This window comes from Salmo salar, chromosome ssa21, assembly GCF_905237065.1.
Source record: "Salmo salar chromosome ssa21, Ssal_v3.1, whole genome shotgun sequence".
Lineage (NCBI taxonomy): Eukaryota > Metazoa > Chordata > Actinopteri > Salmoniformes > Salmonidae > Salmo > Salmo salar.
The window spans coordinates 45,397,124-45,417,550 of record NC_059462.1 but is presented as its reverse complement, the minus strand read 5'-3'; the positions used below and the strand labels follow the sequence as shown (position 1 = coordinate 45,417,550).

At 44.5% G+C, this 20,427-nt stretch overlaps 2 protein-coding genes across 7 annotated transcripts in view; one reads left to right on the top strand and one right to left on the bottom strand.

Moving 5' to 3' along the window:
* Positions 1 to 11,743, top strand: part of LOC106582401 (protein mono-ADP-ribosyltransferase PARP14) — a 41,815-nt gene extending 30,072 nt beyond the window's left edge. For all 5 annotated transcript variants that reach the window (XM_045704827.1, XM_045704829.1, XM_045704828.1 and 2 more), the window contains 6 exons: positions 5,824 to 6,000; positions 6,163 to 6,345; positions 6,661 to 7,302; positions 7,503 to 7,666; positions 9,817 to 9,991; positions 10,193 to 11,743. In XM_045704827.1, coding sequence (XP_045560783.1) covers positions 5,824 to 6,000; positions 6,163 to 6,345; positions 6,661 to 7,302; positions 7,503 to 7,666; positions 9,817 to 9,991; positions 10,193 to 10,488 — 1,637 coding nt within the window. In that variant the 3' untranslated portion in view covers positions 10,489 to 11,743. The remainder of the gene's footprint in view (positions 1 to 5,823; positions 6,001 to 6,162; positions 6,346 to 6,660; positions 7,303 to 7,502; positions 7,667 to 9,816; positions 9,992 to 10,192) is intronic.
* A 1,324-nt stretch (positions 11,744 to 13,067) lies between these two features.
* ubxn4 (UBX domain protein 4) lies at positions 13,068 to 20,160 on the bottom strand. Of its 2 annotated transcripts, none has more exons than XM_014165445.2 (13): positions 19,927 to 20,160; positions 19,351 to 19,453; positions 19,190 to 19,218; positions 18,844 to 18,962; positions 18,613 to 18,748; positions 16,748 to 16,886; positions 16,618 to 16,672; positions 15,392 to 15,556; positions 15,039 to 15,166; positions 14,787 to 14,889; positions 14,529 to 14,660; positions 14,034 to 14,257; positions 13,068 to 13,731 (listed from the first exon to the last, which is right to left on the bottom strand). In XM_014165445.2, exons 1-13 carry the CDS (start codon positions 20,006 to 20,008, stop codon positions 13,593 to 13,595), a joined length of 1,554 nt encoding a protein of 517 aa, XP_014020920.1. In that variant the 5' UTR covers positions 20,009 to 20,160; the 3' UTR covers positions 13,068 to 13,592. The 2 variants fall into 2 exon arrangements, with proteins under 2 accessions (XP_014020920.1, NP_001167394.1); NM_001173923.1 differs by having other exon boundaries at positions 15,392 to 15,544; positions 19,927 to 20,097.
* Between the last annotated feature and the right edge of the window lie 267 nt (positions 20,161 to 20,427).

Here is a 20,427-nt window from a genome sequence, read left to right as displayed (position 1 = left end):
TTTGCTGGTCCCATGGTGTTTATACTTGCGTACTATTGTTTGTACAGATGAACGTGGTACCTTCAGGCGTTTGGAAATTGCTCCCAAGGATAAACCAGACTTGTGGAGGTCTACATTTTTTTTCTGAGGTCGGCTGATTTCTTTTGATTTTCCCATGATGTCAAGCAAAGAGGCACTGAGTTTGAAGATAGGCCTTGAAATACATCCACAGGTACACCTCCAATTGACTCACACTAAGTGTACATACACTATCATTTATGTAAACTTCTGACCCACTGGAATTGTGATACAGTGAATTATAAGTGAAATAATCTGTCTGTAAACAATTGTTGGGAGAATTACTTGTGTCCCAACCCGACTTGCCAAAACTATAGTTTTTTAACAAGAAATTTGTGGAGTGGTTGAAAAACAAGTTTTAATGACTCCAACCTAAGTGTATGTAAACTTCCGACTTCAACTGTAGGTATTCCTCTTGTCCAGATGGGATAAGGCAGCGTGCAGTGCGATGGCGATTGCATCGTCTGTGGATCTTTTTTGGCGGTAAGCAAATTGAAGTGGGTCTAGGGTGTCGGGTAAGGTAGAGGTGATATGATCCTTAACTAGCCTCTCAAACCACTTCATGATGACAAAAGTGAGTGCTACGAGATGATGGTCATTTAGTTCAGTTACATTTGCTTTCCTCGGTACAGGAACAATGGTGGAGATCTTGAAGCAAGTGGGGACAGCAGACTGGGATAGGGAGTGATTGAATATGTCCGTAAACACTCCAGCCAGCTGGTCTGCGCATGTTCTGAGGACGCCGCCTAGGGATGCTGTCTGGGCCGGCAGCCTTGCAAGGGTTAACACGCTTAAATGTCTTACTCACGTCAGCAACGGAGAACGAGAGCCCACAATCCTGTGGCACTATATTATCCTCAAAGCGGGTGGAGAAGGTATTTAGCTTGTCCAGGAGCAAGACGTCGGTGTCCGTGATGTAGCTGGTTTTCCCTTTGTAATCCGTGATTGTCTGTAGACCCTGCTACATACATCTTGTGTCTGGGCTGTTGAATTGCGACTCCACTTTGTGTCTGTACTAACGTTTTGCCTGTTTTATTGCCTTACGGAGGGAATAACTACACTGTTTGTATTCAACCATATTCCCAGTCACCTTGCCATGGTTAAAGGCAGTGGTTCATGCTTTCAGTTTTGCACGAATGCTGCCATCTATACACGGTTTCTGGTTTGGGTAGGTTTTAATAGTCACAGTGGGAACAACATCCCCTATACACTTCCGGATGAACTCAATCCCCGTGTCCGTCTATACGTAAATGTTATTCTCAGAGGCTACCCGGAACATATCCAGTCCGCGTGATCAAAATAATCTTGAAGCATGGATTCCGATTGGTCAGACCAGCTTTGAATAGACCTTAGCACGGGTGCTTCCTGTTTTGAGTTTCTGCCTATAGGAAGGGAGGAGCAAAATGGAGTCGTGATCTGAAGGAACGCTACAGAGGATGGTATCTGACTCTGGCCACTCCTGTCTGTCATATCGTTAATCTAAGTCTAGAGGAAGGTGTTTGTCCTCATGCCTGGAGGGAAGCCAAAGTCATTCCGTTACCCAAGAGTGGTAAAGCGGATTTTACTGGTTCTAACAGCAGACCTATCAGCTTGTTGCCAGCTGTTAGTTTCTTATTTTTCAGAGTAAATAACTCACAGACACTAGAGAAGCTTAACCTAGTTTAATTCTTCCCAAAGGGTCGACACAGCTGTATTCAGACAAAAAAACATTTCACACAAGCACTGATATTTAATCCTTTCTCCTAGGCTGAGTCCCCTCCTCCACAACCGAACAGCCAATGCAGCCCTGTTGCTAGACAGAACGTTAGTGATATCTGTTCTTGCTCACTTCATCTGACCTGACCTCTACCCCAAAGTGCTCACTCCTCCCCAACTCAAGGCTGTCATGGTTATTGATACCAGACTCTGTCTCTTCTCCTCCCAGAGGATCCCTGATGGCTAACAATAACATATCCTGACATAATGTAAATGTTATACATGATCCTCTCTCCCACAGTGACATTTGTTAGTTTCTAAGATCTCCACCCGTCTCCCCTTATCAATGCCTGCCACATGTAATCGCTTCCCTGCACTCAACACATTCCAAGCTTAGTTGCACCCACTATATACCTTCCTCCTATAACCCTTAACTTCTGTTGTAGACCCTCAACCTTAGCACTCCATCAGTGACATGTGTAGTGGAAATTTCAGTACTGAGAGAGACTTGGACAATTATTCAAACAATCATCTTTGTTCAACATCGATTAATTATTGCAATAATGAAACCGTCGACCGCACACTCTAGGTTGTGTTGCCGAGAGCTTACCTGATAATGAAAAAACAGATCGTATATAGGCCCTAAATGCTCAATCAGTCATTTCTACCATTCCCATAACCAGGAGATGGACCAAGGTTGCTTATCTGCACAGGATGTTGTTTTACTTCCAACCCGGCTTAGTTTCCCAGATGCCAGGAAGATGAGACAATGAGACACTGTTCTAAACTCTTCCAGGCTATCTCTACCTCGGGTCACACACATCACATCTTGTCTATAGAATGCCAGCTTTTAGAATTTTATCACCAAGTCATTGTCAGCTCAAGCTATCCCTAGTAAAACCCATTTCCTTAACCAGATGCCTAGACTAACTGCAGGAAGCTAGAGTGGTCAGCATTAGCAGGCCAGTCTTACTCTTAGTTAAATATATAACCGTTTACTATTAATATCAAACAAATCAGGTAAGTATGTCATTTTTCCCTGACACATGAATAAGTAACATTTCATTCTCTCAGAACCCAACACAGCTCTTAGCAAACTGTTGGAAAAATGGTGTTTGACCAAATACAATGCTATTTCTCTAAACAAATTGACAACAGACTTTCAGCATGCCTATAGAGAAGGGCACTCAACATGTACTGCACTGACACAAATGACTGATGATTGGTTCAAAGACTGATAATACGATGGTTGTGGGAACTGTATTGTTGGATTTCAGTGCAGCCTTTGATATTATTGACCATAACCTGTTGTTGAAAAAACCTCTGCCATACCATGGATTCAGAGCCATCTATCTAATAGAAGTCAGGGGGTTTTCTTTAATGGAAGCCTCTCTAATGTCAAACATGTAGAGTGTGGTGTACCGCAGGGAAGCTTTCTAGGCCCTCTACTCTTTTCTATTTTTACCAATGACCTGCCACTGGCATTAAACAAAGCCTGTGTGTCCATGTATGCTGATGATTCAACCATATGCGTGTCAGCAACCACAGCTAATGAAGTCACTGAAACCCTTAACAGGGAGTTGCAGTCAGTTTTGGAAAGGGTGGCCAGTAATAAACTAGTCCTGAACATCTCTTAAACTAAGAGCATTGTATTTGGTACAAATCATTCCCTAAGTTGTAGACCTCAGCTGAATCTGGTAATGAATGGTGTGGCTGTTGAACAAGGAGACTAAATTACTTGTTACCTTCGATTGTAAACTGTCATGGTCAAAACATAGATTCAATGGTTGTAAAGATGGGGAGAGGTCTGTCCATAATAAAAAGATGCTCTGCTTTTTTGACAACACACTCCAAAAAGCAAGTCTTTCAGGCTCTAGTTGTCTTATCTTGATTATTGTCCAGTCGTGTGCTCCAGTGCGGCAAAGAAAGACCTAGCTAGTTAAGTTGTAAATGACCCAGAACAGAGCAGCACGTCTTGCTCTTCATTGCAATCCGAGGGCTGATATAAATAATATGCATGCCAGTCTCTCTTGGCTAAGAGTTGAGGAGAGATTGACTGCATGACATCTTCCTGAATTATGAAACAATGTGTTGAAAATTACCTCACTAGATGTGCCATCAGTGGTCTTTTCACAGTCCCCAAATCCAGAACAAAATTAAGAAAGCATACAGCATTCTACTTTGCCTTCAGGACAGTATTCAGACACCTTGACATTCCACATGTTATTAGGTTACAGCCTAATTGTAAAATGTATTAAATAGTTTTTCCCTCAATCTACACACAACAGCCCATAATGACAAAGCAAAAACAGGTTTTTAGAAATGTTTGCTAGTTTATTAAAACTTAAAAACGGAAATATCAAATTTACGTAAGTATTCAGACTCTTTACTCATTACTTTGTTGAATCACCTTTGTCAGCGATTACAGCCTCGAGTCTTCTTGGGTATGACACTACAAGCTTGGCACACCTGCATTTGGGGAGTTTCTCCCATTCTTCTCTGCAGATCCTCTCAAGTTTTGTCAGGTTGGACGGGGAGCGTTGCTGCACAACTATTTTCAGGTCTCTTCAGAGATGTTTGATCGGGTTCAAGCCCGGGCTCTGACTGGGCCACTCAAGGACATTCAGAGACTTGTCCCGAAGTCACTCCTATGTTGTCCTGTTGGAAGGTTGAACCTTCGTCCAGAGGTTTCATCAGACCAGAGAATATTGTATTCTCATGGTCTGAGTTTAAGTGCCTTTTGGCAAACTCCAAGCGGGCTGTCATGTTCCTTTTACTGAAGAGTGGCTTCCATCTGGCCACTCTACCATAAAGGCCTGATTGGTGGAGTACTGCAGAGATGGTTGTCCTTCTGGAAGGTTCTCCCATCTCCATAGAGGCTGCAGAAATGTTTTGGTACCCTTCCCCCGATCTGTGCCTCGACACAATCCTGTCTCAGAGCTCTACAGACTTTTCCTTCGACCTCATGGCTTGGTTTTTGCTCTGACATGCACTGTCAACTGTGGGACCTTATATAGACAGGTGTGTGCCTTTCCAAATCACCTCCAATCAATTGAATTTACCACAGGTGGACTCCAATCAAGTTGTAGAAACATCTCAAGGATGATCGATGGAAACAGGATGCACCTGAGCTCAATTTCGAGTCTCATAGCAAAGGGTCTGAATACTTATGTAAATAAGGTATATCTGTTTTTTGTTTTCAATAAATTTGCAAACATTTCCAAAAATACTTTTCACTGTGTCATTATGGGTTTATTGTATGTAGATTTGCTGAGGATTTTTATTTTATTTAATCCATTTTAGAATAAGACTAACATAAATAAATGTTAAATAAATAATAAGTCAAAGGGTCTGAATACTTTCCGAAGGCACTGTATAGAGCCATTATTGCATGGAACTCCCATCTCATATTGCTCAAATGAACAGCAAACCTGCTTTAAAAAAACAACAACAGATAAAGCAACACCTCACAGCACAACGCCTCTCCCCTCTTTGACCTAGATAGTTTGTGTGTATGTATTGATATGTAGGCTACGTGTGCCTTTAAAAAACATTTATGTAGTTCTGTCCTTGAGCTGTCCTTGTCTATTAATGTTCTGTATTATTTCATGTTTTGCGTGGACCCCTGGAAGAGTAGTTGCTGTTTTCGCAACAGCTCATGGGGATCCTAATAAAATAACACATACTCTAATCTGATAGTGGGGTGGTACATGTTCACTTAGTCTGACCAATGGCTCAGCTTAGTTGCCTATACACACCATTGACAGACACTAACAGAGGGCCACTCAGAGATGTCATCTCAGACAGATCCAGTTCAGAGAGGCCCAGCTCCTGAGCTCCCATCAGCAGCAGATTTTCATTTCAAATGGAAAATGAATGTGTTCATGCAACAAAAATAATGTGAGTCAAATTGAAACCAAATCGCATCAATTCGTTCCCCTAATCAAACAAATATATTCCTGTATTGTATCGGAGCTCTAGATACGTATCGAATCGTAAACATCCCTAATACATTCATTCTAACACAGTAAAAAAGGACTTGCTAATCCTTTTTTTCCGTTCTGATCCCAGGGACCCAACCCAGTGATGGTGTTGTCATGACCACGCCTGGGAATCTCAAGACCAAGCACATCATCCACATGGTGGGGCAGACCAAGGAGAAGGAGATCACCAGCTCCATGCTTAAAGTGTTAAAGATGTGTGAAGACAAGAAAATACAATCCGTCTCTTTCCCAGCACTCGGAACAGGTAGGCATAATAACAATCTAGTATTATTGTTGAAAACCTTACAGTGACATGTATTATTTGCTGTCCATGTACTGTATGAAGATATAACAAATAAATACACTGGACACTAAAGACACAAGTGTCTATTCTAACAGATGTGGTATTGTTTGTGCCCTTGTACAGGTGCTGGTAACTTGGGAGCAGTGCAGGTCGGGAATGCAATGATGGCCGCAATAGCTGATTTACTGATAAGCATCAGAACACCGTCAGTTACAACGATTCACATTGTTATATTCCAAGCGAAGATGATAAAGGACTTTGAGGAGGTTATGAAAAATTTAAAGAAGGTGATCCCCAAGCCTGCAGGTAGGTATCAGGGTTTTAAGACCAGAGTTGAACCTCCAACCTTTAACTTAAAGTCCTACAGTAAAGTAAACACACTTAAGGGCACAAAAATATGTGCCTTTTTGTTAAGTCAATCTGGTGGATAAATGAGGTTCTAAGGAGGCGGGAGTGGGACTTTAATCATCAATATACCTTTAAGAATTTGGCTGTATACAGAATTAGATCATGTTTTTTTTCTGCTTCATTAATACAAAACCAAAGCATACAATGTTGTTATTTTTGAAAGTCTTGTAAGGTTCCTCACAGCACTCTTTGTTTTTTAATTCACTCCCATAGCCAAAAAGTCATCAAAAACTGCCAAAACAACCAGACCAACCCAGCCCACCCCTACCAAACCAGCCCTGTTTTTGGCCAGTGCCACAGCAGCCGTGGTCTTCCCCAGTATGGAGGCTGTGGTGTATGGGCCCTCCCCTGCCAGCCTGACCAAGGTGAAGAAACTCCTGGATGAGCTGATCTCTGAGGAGTGCATTAGCCAGGACCTTTTCTCCAGCCACCTGCACCTGCTCCTGGAGGCCCAGAAGGAGGCCATCGTGGCCCTGAGCCAGACGAACCAGGTCCATGTCCTGGTGACGTCCCCAGACAAGATGACCATCTCTGGGAAGAAAGACGACGTTCTCTCCGCCGTCCTCCAGATCAAGGACTATCTGCAGGGGGCAAGGGACAGGGAGAGCCGGGAGGGAGAGGAGAAGAGGCTGAGGGAGACCGTGCGCTGGGAGGCGGGGGAGGGAGAGACCTGGGGAGAGCTGGACTGTAGTCTAAGCTATGATCTGGAGCTGGCCTTCCACAGGAAAGACAAGTGTTTTAAATATAACCACCAGGGGGAGACGTTCACTGTGGACCTGAAGGACATGCAGCAGACTGACAGCAAAGGGACCATCACCAGGGTCAAAAGGAGCCTTGTGGCGGACTCTGAAACAGGTAATGCCTCGGTTTTAATGTTTAGGAAAAGGTTTTATATGAAAGTATAGTTTTTAGTTCATACAAATGTAGAGTTTTATACAGTGTCCAATACAGAATATTAATAGAATATTCCTGTCAAACTTCGGTGATAACGCTCATGGTCGTGTTTTTACATCGATGATCTGTTCAATTATTTCCACTGCGCGTCTGTTTTTCAGCCGTCATTCAGTTCCCACAGAGCTGGACTAGAATGGAGGGCAAGGATCTGGAGATCGTCACACTGGCTCCCAGTTCAGGAGAGTACCAGAGAATTGAGAAAGAGTTCATTGCCACCAGCAAGAACCCAAAAACTAATACGCAGCCAACCATTCAAATTGTCCAGGTAAATCAAATCAAATGTTATTTGTCACATACACATGGTTAGCAGATGTTAATGCGAGTGTAGCGAAATGCTTGTGCTTCTAGTTCTGACCATGCAGTAATATCTAACAAGTAATCTAACAATTTCACAAGAACTACCTCATACACACAAGTGTATGTGCATAAAATGTATGCACATAAATATGTGCATAAAAATATATATGGATGAGCGATGGCCAAATGACATAGGCAAGATGCAGTAGATGGTATAGAGTACAGTATATACATATGAGATGAGTAGTGTAGGGTATGTAAGCATTATATAAAGTGGCATAGTTTAAAGTGACTAGTGATACGTTTATTACATCCAATTTTTAATGATTAAAGTGGCTAGAGATTGAGTCAGTATGTTGGCAGCAGCCACTCAATGTTACTGATGGCTGTTTAACAGTCTGATGGCCTTGAGATAGAAGCTGTTTTTCAGTCTTTCGGTCCCAGCTTTGATGCACCTGTACTGACCTCGCCTTCTGGATGATAGCGGGGTGAACAGGCAGTGGCTCGGTTGGTTGTTGTCCTTGATGATCTTGTTGGTCTTCCTGTGACATCGGGTGGTGTAGGTGTCCTGGAGGGCAGGTAGTTTGCACCCGGTGATGCGTTGTGCGGACCTCACTACCCTCTGGAGAGCCTTACGGTTGTGGGCGGAGCAGTTGCCGTACCAGGCGGTGATACAGCCCGACAGGATGCTCTCGATTGTGCATCTGTAAAAGTTAGTGAGTGATTTTGGTGACAAGCAGAATTTCTTCAGCCTCCTGAGGTTGAAGAGGCGCTGTTGCGCCTTCTTCACCACGCTGTCTGTGTGGGTGGACCATTTCAGTTTGTCCGTGACGTGTACGCCGAGGAACTTAAAACTTTCCACCTTCTACACTACTGTCCCGTCGATGTGGATAGGGGGGTGCTCTCTCTGCTGTTTCCTGAAGTCCACGATCATCTTCTTTGTTTTGTTGACGTTGAGTGTGAGGTTATTTTCCTGACACCACACTCCGAGAGCCCTCACCTCCTCCCTGTAGGCCGTCTCGTTGTTGTTGGTAATCAAGCCTACTACTGTAGTGTCGTCTGCAAACTTGATGGTTGAGTTGGAGGCGTGCATGGCCACACAGTCATGGGTGAACAGGGAGTACAGGAGAGGGCTGAGAACGCACCCTTGTGGGGCCCCAGTGTTGAGGATCAGCGGGGTGGAGATGTTGTTTCCTACCCTCACCACCTGGGGGTGGCCCGTCAGGAAGTCCAGGACCCAGTTGCACAGGGCGGGGTCGAGACCCGGGGTTGAGACCCCGGGTCTCGAGCTTAATGACGAGTTTGGAGGGTACTATGGTGTTAAATGCTGAGCTGTAGTCGATGAACAGCATTCTTACATAGGTATTCCTCTTGTCCAGATGGGTTAGGGCAGTATGCAGTGTGATTGCGTCGTCTGTGGACTTATTGGGGCGGTAAGCAAATTGGAGTGGGTCTAGGGTGTCAGATAGAGTGGAGGTGATATGATCCTTGACTAGTCTCTCAAAGCACTTCATGATGACGGAGGTGAGTGCTACGGGGCGATAGTCATTTAGCTCAGTTACCTTAGCTTTCTTGGGAACTGGAACAATAGTGGCCCTCTTGAAGCATGTGGGAACAGCAGACTGGCATAAGGATTGATTGAATATGTCCGTAAACACACCAGCCAGCTGGTCTGCGCATGCTCTGAGGACGCGGCTAGGGATGCCGTCTGGGCCTTGCGAGGGTTAATACGTTTAAATGCTTTACTCACGTTGGCACTGTATTGTCCTCAAAGCGAGCAAAGAAGTTGTTTAGTTTGTCTGGGAGCAGGACATCGTGGTCCATGACGGAGCTGGTTTTCTTTTTTGTAGTTCGTGATTGACTGTAGACCCTGCCACATACCTCTCGTGTCTGAGCCGTTGAATTGCGACTCTACTTTGTCTCTATACTGATACTTAGCTTGTTTGATTGCCTTGCGGAAGGAATAGCTACACTGTTTGTATTCGGTCATGTTTCCGGTCACCTTGCCCTGATTTAAAAGCAGTGGTTTGCGCTTTCAGTGAGGTGTTACTGCTGTGATATATAGATTACATATATAACCAGAAGAAAAATTTTGGTTTTCTCAATTATCACTGACAGATCCAGAGGATTCAGAGCAAAGACCAATGGCAGAGGTACGCAGTGAAAAAACAGGCCATGGATAAGAAGTATCCCAAAAACAAGAACGAGCTGAGCCTTTACCACGGAACAACCAAAGACATTTGTCAGAAAATCAACACCTGTGGTTTCAACAGGAGCTTCTGTGGGAGAAACGGTACGGAACAATCTATAGCCTCGTTACTGCTCTCCTCGGGTAGATACTGACAGTGCTCTTAATCAAAGTTTTAGCAAACAATTTAAAGTTCTTATCACAGCAAAAACAGTCTTGTGGTTATCAGTTTGACTAGATTCCTGAAGATGAAGCCCTCCATTTTTATTCAGTGTTTAATTAACCTTGAATTTGTTTTCCTCTTAGCTACTGCATACGGCGACGGGACTTACTTTGCCAAAGAGATGTGGTACTCGTGCCAAGATGCATACTCCAATCCAGATGCCAGTGGGCTGAAGTACATGTACCGTGCCAGGGTGCTGGTGGGTTCACCCTGCCTGGGGGTGCAGGGCATGAAGGAGCCAAACCCCCTGAACCCCGGTGACCTCCGCCAGGGGCTACATGACTGTGCCGTCAATAATCTGCAGAATCCGTTTATCTATGTGGTGTTCTGTGATGCAGGTGCCTATCCAGACTACCTCATCAGCTTCAAGACCATCTGAGAGATGGAAATCTTATTTTAAGGACAGCACTGAAACAACAATTAAAAACTTGTCAAATACTTAGGAGGCAAGTAGACCTAATGCCTTAAAGTAGAGTATTTATATTTTCCTAGGTATGAAGCTATTTAACCAGGTCGAAAGTGGGAAATTCTGCGTTTTAGTTTGGCACAGAGAAGCTGTGACATGTTTAGTTTATTAGAATCCCCATTAGCTACTGCACATGCAGCAGCTACTCTTCCTGGGATCCACATAAAACGTACAAATACATGACAAAGTACAGATAAGAACATAAGATATTAAAATAAGTTATAGTTGAAGTCAGAAGTTTACATACACCTTAGACAAATACATTTAAACTCTGTTTTTCACAATTCCTGACATTTAATCAGAGTAAAAATTCCCTGTTTTAGGTCAGTTAGGATCACCACTTTATTTTAAGAATGTGAAATGTCAGAATAACAGTAGAGATTTATTTCAGCTTTTATTTCTTTCATCACATTCCCAGTGGGTCAGAAGTTTACATGCACTCAAATAGTATTCGGTAGCATAGCCTTTACATTGCTTAACTTGGGTCAAACATTTCAGGTAGCCTTCCACAAGCTTCCCACAATAAGTTGGGTGAATTTTGGCCCATTCCTCCTGACAGAGCTGGTGTAACTGAGTCAGGTTTGTAGTCCTCCTTGCTCGCACATGCTTTTTCAGTTCTGCCTACACATTTTCTATGGGATTGAGGTCAGGGCTTTGTGATGGCCACTCCAATACCTTGACTTTGTTCTAAAGCCATTTTGCACAACTTCGGAAGTATGGTTGGGGTCATTGTCCATTTGGAAGACCCATTTGCGACCAAGCTTTAACTTCCTGACCGATGTTGCTTCCAATATATCTACATCATTTTCCTACCTCATGATGCCATGTATTTTGTGAAGTGCACCAGTCCCTTCTGCAGCAAAGCACCCCCACAAGATAATGCTGCCATACCCGTGCTGCACGGGTTGGGATGGTTTTCTTCAGCTTGCAAGCCGAAGAAAACATAAAACATAACAATGGTCATCACAACCAAACAGTTATATTTTTGTTTCATCAAACCAGAGAACATTTCTCCAAAAAGTACGATCTTTGTCCCCATGTGCAGTTGCAAACCGTAGTCTGGCTTTTTTATGGCAGTTTTGGAGCAGTGGCTTCTTCCTTGCTGAGCGGCCTTTCAGGTTATGTCAATATAGGACTAATTTTACTGTGGATATAGATACTTTTGTACCCGTTTCCTCCAGCATCTTCACAGGGTCCTTTGCTTTTGTTCTGGGATTGAGTTGCATTTTTCGCACCAAAGTACGTTCATCTCTAGGAGACAGAACGCGTCTCCTTCCTGAGCAGTATGACGGCTGCGTGGCCCATGGTGTTTATACTTATGAACGTGGTACCTTCAGGTGTTTGGTAATTGCTCCCAGGGATGAACCAGACTTGTGGTCTAAAAAAAGAATTCTGAGGTCTTGGCTGATTTCCCCATGATGTCAAGCAGAGGCACTGAGTTTGAAGGTAGGCCTTGAAATACATCCACAGGTACACCTCCAATTATGTCAATTAGCCTATCAGAAGCTTCTAAAGCCATGACATCGTTTTCTGGAATTTTCCAAGCTGTTTAAAGGCACAGTCAACTTAGTATATGTAAACTTCTACTGGAATTGATTAAGTGAAATAATCTGTCTGTAAACAATTGTTGGGACAATTACTTGTCATGCACAAAGTAGATGTCTTAACCAACTTGCCAAAACTATAGTTTGTTTACAAGAAATTTGTGAAGTGGTTGAAAAACAAGTTTTAATGACTCCAACCTAAGTGTATGTAAACTTCCGACTTCAACTGTGTATATAGAAGACAGAGACAACAAAAAACTATTCTTATATACAGTTGTATACAGCCTCAATGGCTAGTTTGTTTTTGAAATGATCATGACAATGTTAGCTGGGTCGTTCCACCAATTCAGTGCCTTTTAAGAAGTGTAACTTCACCTACTTTTAACATTAAGAGCACATGCATGTTAAAAAACAATTCTCCCCATTTCAAGGGGTTAAATAAAATACTATAGTAAACTTAAATCAGCCATGGAAATGGAAGCTTGTGTGCAACGGAGGGGCAATTGAATGCAAGCTTCCATTTAACATTTCTAGCCAGTCTATGGGTAACAGGGTTGATGTGTTATGCTTGACCTGCTCAGTTTTCTACCACAACACACCAGCAAATTACCAAAAACAGTAGAACCAGCTCACCTGCTTTTACGAGTAATGTTTGACCATATTAAAACAAGAGTTCATATAACAGGGTGACCATAAAATTAGGGACAAACGTAAATTAATCGCTATATATACACATCAAATTGTGATTATGACCTACGGTTGTAAAGCACTGCTGCGAAAGCAAGAATATCAAATCAATTGTATTTTGCACATCTGAACCAATAAAGATCTGATTGTTTCACTGTACCATCTGAGTCACTGATATTATTCACAGCTCATTAGATGACATTGCAAACAAAGTATTACGGTAAGGCTTGATTTAACAGAATTATAGAGCCAGCCAAATGATTGTTTATTGAAAAACATGTATTTTTATTCCCATAGTTAAATGAGAGCAGTACAGTGGTTTCCCATGTTCAACTAGTAGTAGAAACAACACATTCTACTGCCGAGGGAGGTAGTCTATACCAAGGGGCCACAGCCTTGGTTACACACACACAGCCCCCTCATCATACATCATTAAACAGCGTTTTATCTGGTTACTGAATGTTAAATAAAACAAAAGTTCTCATTTAGACAGCCCTTCATCATACAGTAGACATGTCAGGATACTGAAGGTCCCCCCGGCTGGTTCTATTCTGTAAGAGGCTGAATGAATCAAGTAACAGTTTCAACACAAAGGGGGTCTTCTCTGTTCAAGCCCAACGGTCGGGAGGTAAACTTGATTACATCTACCCATGCAGGGGAGGAGCAGAGTACAGGCTTAGACAAGATAAACATAAAACAAACAGCCCTAATATTAGCAGGAGGGGGGGGGGGGGTGAGAGCAAGGGGATGGAGGGCGGAAGGGGAGGGGGAGACAGTGTTATTGCACTACATCTGCTGGGTAGAGTTGCCGTTCCAAGTGTTATTTTCATCCTCACTGTCCTGGTGATTCCGTAGCCTGTGGATTTTGCCATCTCGTTTGAAGTCTACTGGTTGCTTCTCCAGTGTGCGTTTGCGAAGGGTTTCTCTGAAAAAGTGAAAATGGATGTGAAACAAACCAATTAGGCTTTAGAACACCCAATCTTACACAACCACACTATTCAATCAATCATTCTCAGAATTCTTTGCCCTCTGGCTACAACAACAATGTATGTTATGACCCCTGATAATGATTAATCTGGGTGAGTTTAACCATTCAATTACAATGTAACTGTACATTGTAACAATCGGGCAAAGTCTTGTCACCTGAACTCCTAACCATAATGTACCATCTCAGCTACTCCTAAACATAGGAGTGTACATCGAAGAGCCTGCTGGATGGGGCCTCACCTCTTCGGTTCAGCAGATGGGGAGGAACCAGAGCCTGAGTTAGTGTTGGGCTGCTGGGCTGGGCCTCTGGGGCCTGCTGCTCCGGGGGTGGGTGGGCTGGTGAAGAGGAAGCCGCTCAGGAACCTCCACACAGCCAGCAGGGGATAGAGGATGGTACCCAGCACAGCCCAGATACCCCCTCCAGAGGACGACTGCACCACCGTGTTATTGGGCCGTCCTGTTTGCTGGAAGCGGTTATGAAACACATACTCAGTGTTGTCATTTTACTAGGGAGAACCAGCAAAAAAGACAGGGAAAACAAGAAAAAGTCCCTAAAACAAACATGGGAAACTAGACCAATGTACACAAAGAAACCTAAATCTTACATGAAGTCAACCATACATGCATGTACGAGGACTAAATCTAACTGCAGTGATGCTATGACACTGTCTTGTTGTGAATTCACAAATAACAAAGTGGAAAATGGGAGATGTATCTAGGTTTCCAGTCACTCACAGGCAGCAGGACTATGGAGGCACCGGGAGCCAGCTCCAACTCCAGTAGAGTCTTACCCAGGTCGTCAGCCGTAAACTCCCTGCGAGGGAACATAGTCGCCAGGGAGAAGTTGCCATACCGATTTCCCACTTCCTGAAAGGAGAAATACAAACTCTTTAGTGACAGCCGGCATTATGATATTTAATATCATATTCCACCAGAGAGAATGAACATGTTCTTAATATTCACTTATCTAACTTGAGTTGGAAAAAGTCTTACATTGACAGCAAACTGCCGAGCCTCATTCAGTCTGGCCTCTGAGGAGAACTGGGTGGTGAAGAAAGAACCATCTGGGAGACGGAACTGTATTCTTGCTATGGCGCTGGAGGAAAATAACACACACGTTTTTTTATGTTAATCTATGATTACATTAGTGGTGACATACAACATAGAACTTCTTCGGTGTAAAAAAATAAATAAACTGTTTGAAGTGAATCTACATTTTCTCCTGTGACTAAAGTAGCTCCATACCTCCTCTCCCTGTGTGCAATCTCCTTCTTGGCCTCCGCCTCTGCTTGTCTGGCCTGCAGTGCTGCCAGCCGGGCTGCCTCCACTTCCTCCTGGTTATTGGCATAGCGGGCAGCTCTATCAGCACGGTCCTGTGGGGACAAACTTGCATCAGCCAGCCACTATACTCATTCCACACCACCACAACAAACAATGACTATTTCATCACCAAACCCTGCAGTGTTCACTCAGGCCAGTAGAGGGAGTTATTAATGAGTGAAAGTTTAATCAGAGAGGCCCAACAAGGGATTATTATTTTAGTTCAAAGTCTGGTGGGTTTTGAAGCCGAGGGGTGAGAGTTTGATGCATTTGTTTACCAAGGCGATCTGTGCTTTGACACGCTCCCTGGCAGCCTTCTCCTCTGCCTTCTCTCTGCTCCTCTCATCCATAATGCGCTTGGTCTTCTCATCCTCGTTTTTCCTCTTGTAGTCCAGCATCTCCTTCCCCATCTTCCTTCTCTCCATCTCCTTCTTTATTTCACCCTGACCATCATCACACAGAAATAGATACAGGCGCACACAAGTATCAATAGGCCGTCCATACTATGTATACACATTTAGATTAGCCAAAATGTGCATAGTATAAAAAGAGCAGTAGGGGCCACCGGCGAGGTGTCAGTATGGGAGGTGTCAGTAGGGGACACCAGCAAGGTGTCAGTAGGGGAGGTGTCAGTATGGGAGGTGTCAGTAGGGGAGGTGTCAGTAGGGGAGGTGTCAGTAGGGGAGGTGTCAGTAGGGGACACCAGCAAGGTGTCAGTAGGGGAGGTGTCAGTAGGGGAGGTGTCAGTAGGGGACACCAGCAAGGTGTCAGTAGGGGAGGTGTCAGTAGGGGAGGTGTCAGTAGGGGAGGTGTCAGTAGGGGAGGTGTCAGTAGGGGAGGTGTCAGTAGGGGACACCAGCAAGGTGTCAGTAGGGGAGGTGTCAGTAGGGGAGGTGTCAGTTGGGGAGGTGTCAGTTGGGGACACCAGCAAGGTGTCAGTAGGGGAGGTGTCAGTAGGGGACGTGTCAGTAGGGGACGTGTCAGTAGGGGACGTGTCAGTAGGGGACGTGTCAGTAGGGGACACCAGCAAGGTGTCAGTAGGGGAGGTGTCAGTAGGGGAGGTGTCAGTAGGGGAGGTGTCAGTGGGGGAGGTGTCAGTAGGGGAGGTGTCAGTGGGGGAGGTGTCAGTAGGGGAGTTGTCAGTAGGGGAGGTGTCAGTAGGGGAGGTGTCAGTAGGGGAGGTGTCAGTTGGGGACACCAGCAAGGTGTCAGTTGGGGAGGTGTCAGTTGGGGAGGTGTCAGTTGGGGAGGTGTCAGTTGGGGAGGTGTCAGTTGGGGAGTTGTCAGTTGGGGACACCAGCAAGGTGTCAGTAGCGGAGGTGTCAGTAGGGGAGGTGTCAGTTGGGGACACCAGCAAGGTGTCAGTAGCGGAGGTGTCAGTAGGGGAGGTGTCAGTAGGGGAGGTGTCAGTAGGGGAGGTGTCAGTAGGGGACACCAGCAAGGTGTCAGTAGCGGAGGTGTCAGTAGGGGAGGTGTCAGTAGGGGAGGTGTCAGTATTCTTTACCTCCTCCCCCTCTTTCTTTTTCTTCTCCCGTCTCTCCTCCAGTTTCTTTGTTAACCTACAGAAGGGAAGGTTTAGAAGATAAAGCATGTTTCAACCCTCCATCCCTGCTCCTCCGTTGTGTCGTTCCTACCTCTCCACCTTAGCATCAAGGCCACCGTCAGGCTGAGAGCTGGTTGATGCGTCGTCTGACGATGCGCTCCTGTCTTCCCCGGGGGTGACGACCACTGAGGCTGATGCTCCGCCTTCCTCTGCTGGCCTGGACAGGGATTCTGAGCAGAACCACAAGCGGATTACAGAAATCATTTTCAGTGTGAGTTTCTCAATATGCATACTACCGTGATCCATACTCCAAATGCATTCCTCGACTACGTTCTCTTGAGTATTGTTCTTGTGAGGACGAGTGCGGAGAATATATATTTTTTTACATGGTTGTTTCATATTTCTGTGCATACTTTCTGTTGAAGCTTGCATTGATGCATACTTCAAAATATGTACAAACGGAGTACTAATTCAAGAAGTGCCCTCCGTGCTCCGTTTTGCATACTTTGATTTGGATCCATAGTCCAACCCTCCCGTGCTTGGAGCACGTTAGTATACATTGAGAAACACCAAGTGTATCAATTAACAGTATTCATGTCAGTGTCTCCATTTAAGTCTACACATTGTTGTTCATATCAACAGGACACTATATACAAAGGTATGGGAACACCCCTTCAAATTAGTGGATTTGGCTATTTCAGCCACACCTGATGCTGACAGGTGTATAAAATCGAGCACACAGCCATGCAATCTCCATAGACAAACATTGGCAGTAGAATGGTCTTACTGAAGAGCTCAGTGACTTCCAACAAGTCAGTTCATCAAATTTCTGCACTGCTAGAGCTGCCCCGGTCAACTCTAAATGGTGTTATGAAGTAGAAACGTCTAGGAGCAACAACGGCTCAGCCGCAAAGTGGTAGGCCACACATGCTCACAGAACGGGACCGCCGAGTGCTGAAACGCATAGCATGTAAAAATCATCTGTCCTCGGTTGCAACACTCACTACCAAGTTCCAAACTGCCTCTGGAAGCAACGTCAGCACAAGTCATCGTCAGGAGCTTCATGAAATGGGCTTCCATGGCCGAGCAGCCGAACACAAGCCTAAGGTCATCATGAGCAATGCCAAGCCTCGGCTGGAGTGGGGCAAAGCTTGCCGCCATTGGACTCTGGAGCAGTGAAAACGCACTCTCTGGATTGATGAATCACGTTTCAGCATCTGGCAATCCGACAGAAGAATCTGGGTTTGGCTGATGCCAGGAGAACGCTACCTGCCCCAATGCATAGTGCCAACTGTAAAGTTTGGTGGAGGAGGAATAATGGTCTGGGGCTGTTTTTCATGGTTCGGGCTAGGCCCCTTAGTTCCAGTGAAGGGGAATTTTAATGCTACAGCATACAATTACAATCCAGACGATTCTGTGCTTCCAACTTTTTGGCAACAGTTTGGGGAAGGCCCTTTCCTGTTTCAGCATGACAATGTCCCCTGCACAAAGCGAGGTCCATACAGCAATGGTTTGTCGAGATCGGTGTGGAAGAACTTGACTGGACTGCACAGAGGCCTGACCTCAACCCCATCAAACACCCTCGGTATGAATTGTTACGCCGACTGCGAGCCAGGCTTAATCGCCCAACATCAGTGCCCGACCTCACGAATACTCGTGGCTGAATGGAAGCAAGTCCCTGCAGCAATGTTCCATCATATAGTGGAAGAGTGGAGGCTGTTATAGCAGCAAAGGGGGGGCCAAACTCCACATTAATGCCCATGATTTTGGAATGAGATGTTCGACGAGCAGCTGTCCACATACGCTACATGACTAAAAGTATCTAGTAACACACACAGAATGGCATTTCTGTATAGCGCAACTGCTCGTATTTTGTTGCATTGTTATGTAGAAAAACTACTGTGGTGAACCATCATTAATCAGCATCGTCTACGGTGGTCTGACACACAATCACACCTTTAGATGTGGCTGGCGCTGCAGGTGGTGAGGGGGGCTGTGCTGGGGCTGGCTCTGAGGCTACCACGGCTGGTGGGCAAGCCTTCACGGGAGTCCCTGCTTCCGCTCCCCCGCCTGCTATCTGCTGGGCGTGCATCTGTAAGGCACAAGAGATGCATGTTCAGTGTGACACCCTCAGCACTCTTGGAAACAATTTACTGTTATTGTTTGTCTTTTCTATTTAAGTCTTACCTTTTTGACTTTGTCGATTCTTTTCATGAGTTCCTCTGCAGAGACACTCCCGGCAACAACTTCCAGGGGGATTCCATTCTCTCCAATAAAGAAACTGGACGGGATGCACACCACCGGGTCTTCAAGGGGAAGTTATGGGCAAACCAATGTGCACAACAACATAATAATAACAAAAGGATTGGACTTGATTGCATAGTCGAGAATATGTCTGAAAGAATACAGTTGGTGAATAATCCCAGGTTTTAGAAGAGATGCAATATCTTCTACACAAAATAATGACTGAGGGATCAGAAACACAACAGTCCAACTATAGGGGTAATAAAAACCCTTTGGAGGAGAAGGATACAGATTTGAGAGAACTGAGAGCATGTCTCGCTGGAAGAAAAAAAAAAAACATTAAACATAAGACATAACATTTATGTTAGTATTACTATTATCATTTGGAAATAATGTAAGGAAGCAGTGTGTATCATATCCACACAAGTGTAGGATTGCATTATAGGCTACCTCTTGGCATCCACCTTGATTGCGACACAGCAGTTATGGGAGGCCTCGGCCACTCTGTCGTCCTCCCAACTGGACATCATTTGTGCTGACACCTCATCGTCGCCTGGTCGAAGACAAGAATGTCAGAAGTGGTGAATGATAAGCATCACACGCACTGCCCACAAGACAAGTATGTTGGTGGTGACAGTCGCTGGTTCTACTGAAATTAGGCAAGGAACGAACGGTGAATAATGACGAGACAAACGCTATGTTTCTGTTGTATGTAAACAAACGGGTCAGCAAGCTAGCCAGACAGTTTGGTTGTCATTAGCGGCTAGAAATAACCAGTTAGCTAACAATTAGCTAACTAGCTTAATCGTATTATTTAACGTTAGCTGATATTTGACAGCTGTCATTCCTTTCCATTTCGACCCGTTGGCTAACGTTATGTCATGTTGTTGATATTCATAGCTAGTTTACTGACAATGACAGAGCTCGTTTGGTCTCAGTTTTCTAGCTACATTAGCGAATCATTCAAATCAACTGGTTTGCTAGCAAATCTGCGCTGGCTAGCTACCGTAATCTACAAAACAATACCTGTTATTACGACGACGAAGATGGAGCTCTGTTCTTTGGCGGAGATGATGGCTGCTGGAATAGAGCCTTCAAACCAAAGCATTTTAATAAAATGTGTTGGCTTTTTCTGTTTTGTAATGCTGTCCAGTCGTTTCTATTGTGAAAGTATTAGAAACTGTGCTAGAACGTTCAATCTCATCGCTGAACTACATTAGCATGATGGGTGTAGTAGTCCATAGGCACGAACGCTTGCTTATGGGACTTGTAGTCCACACAATTATGTCAACCGATTAACAGCAGATAGCGCTGTGGTACTGATTAAATATTTGTTGCAGATAACTAGAAAGAGTTGTGAATGTGATTAACGAGGCCCTCTGAAAAATCAACGGGTGTGGTAGCTAAGAAAACTCATCACATATATTTATTATGCTATGAGAACTTGAACATTGCATTTGATTAACGTGCTAATAGATTACTTTGTAATGCCACATTAAAATAATCTGTAGCCTCAAGGGTTGAAAT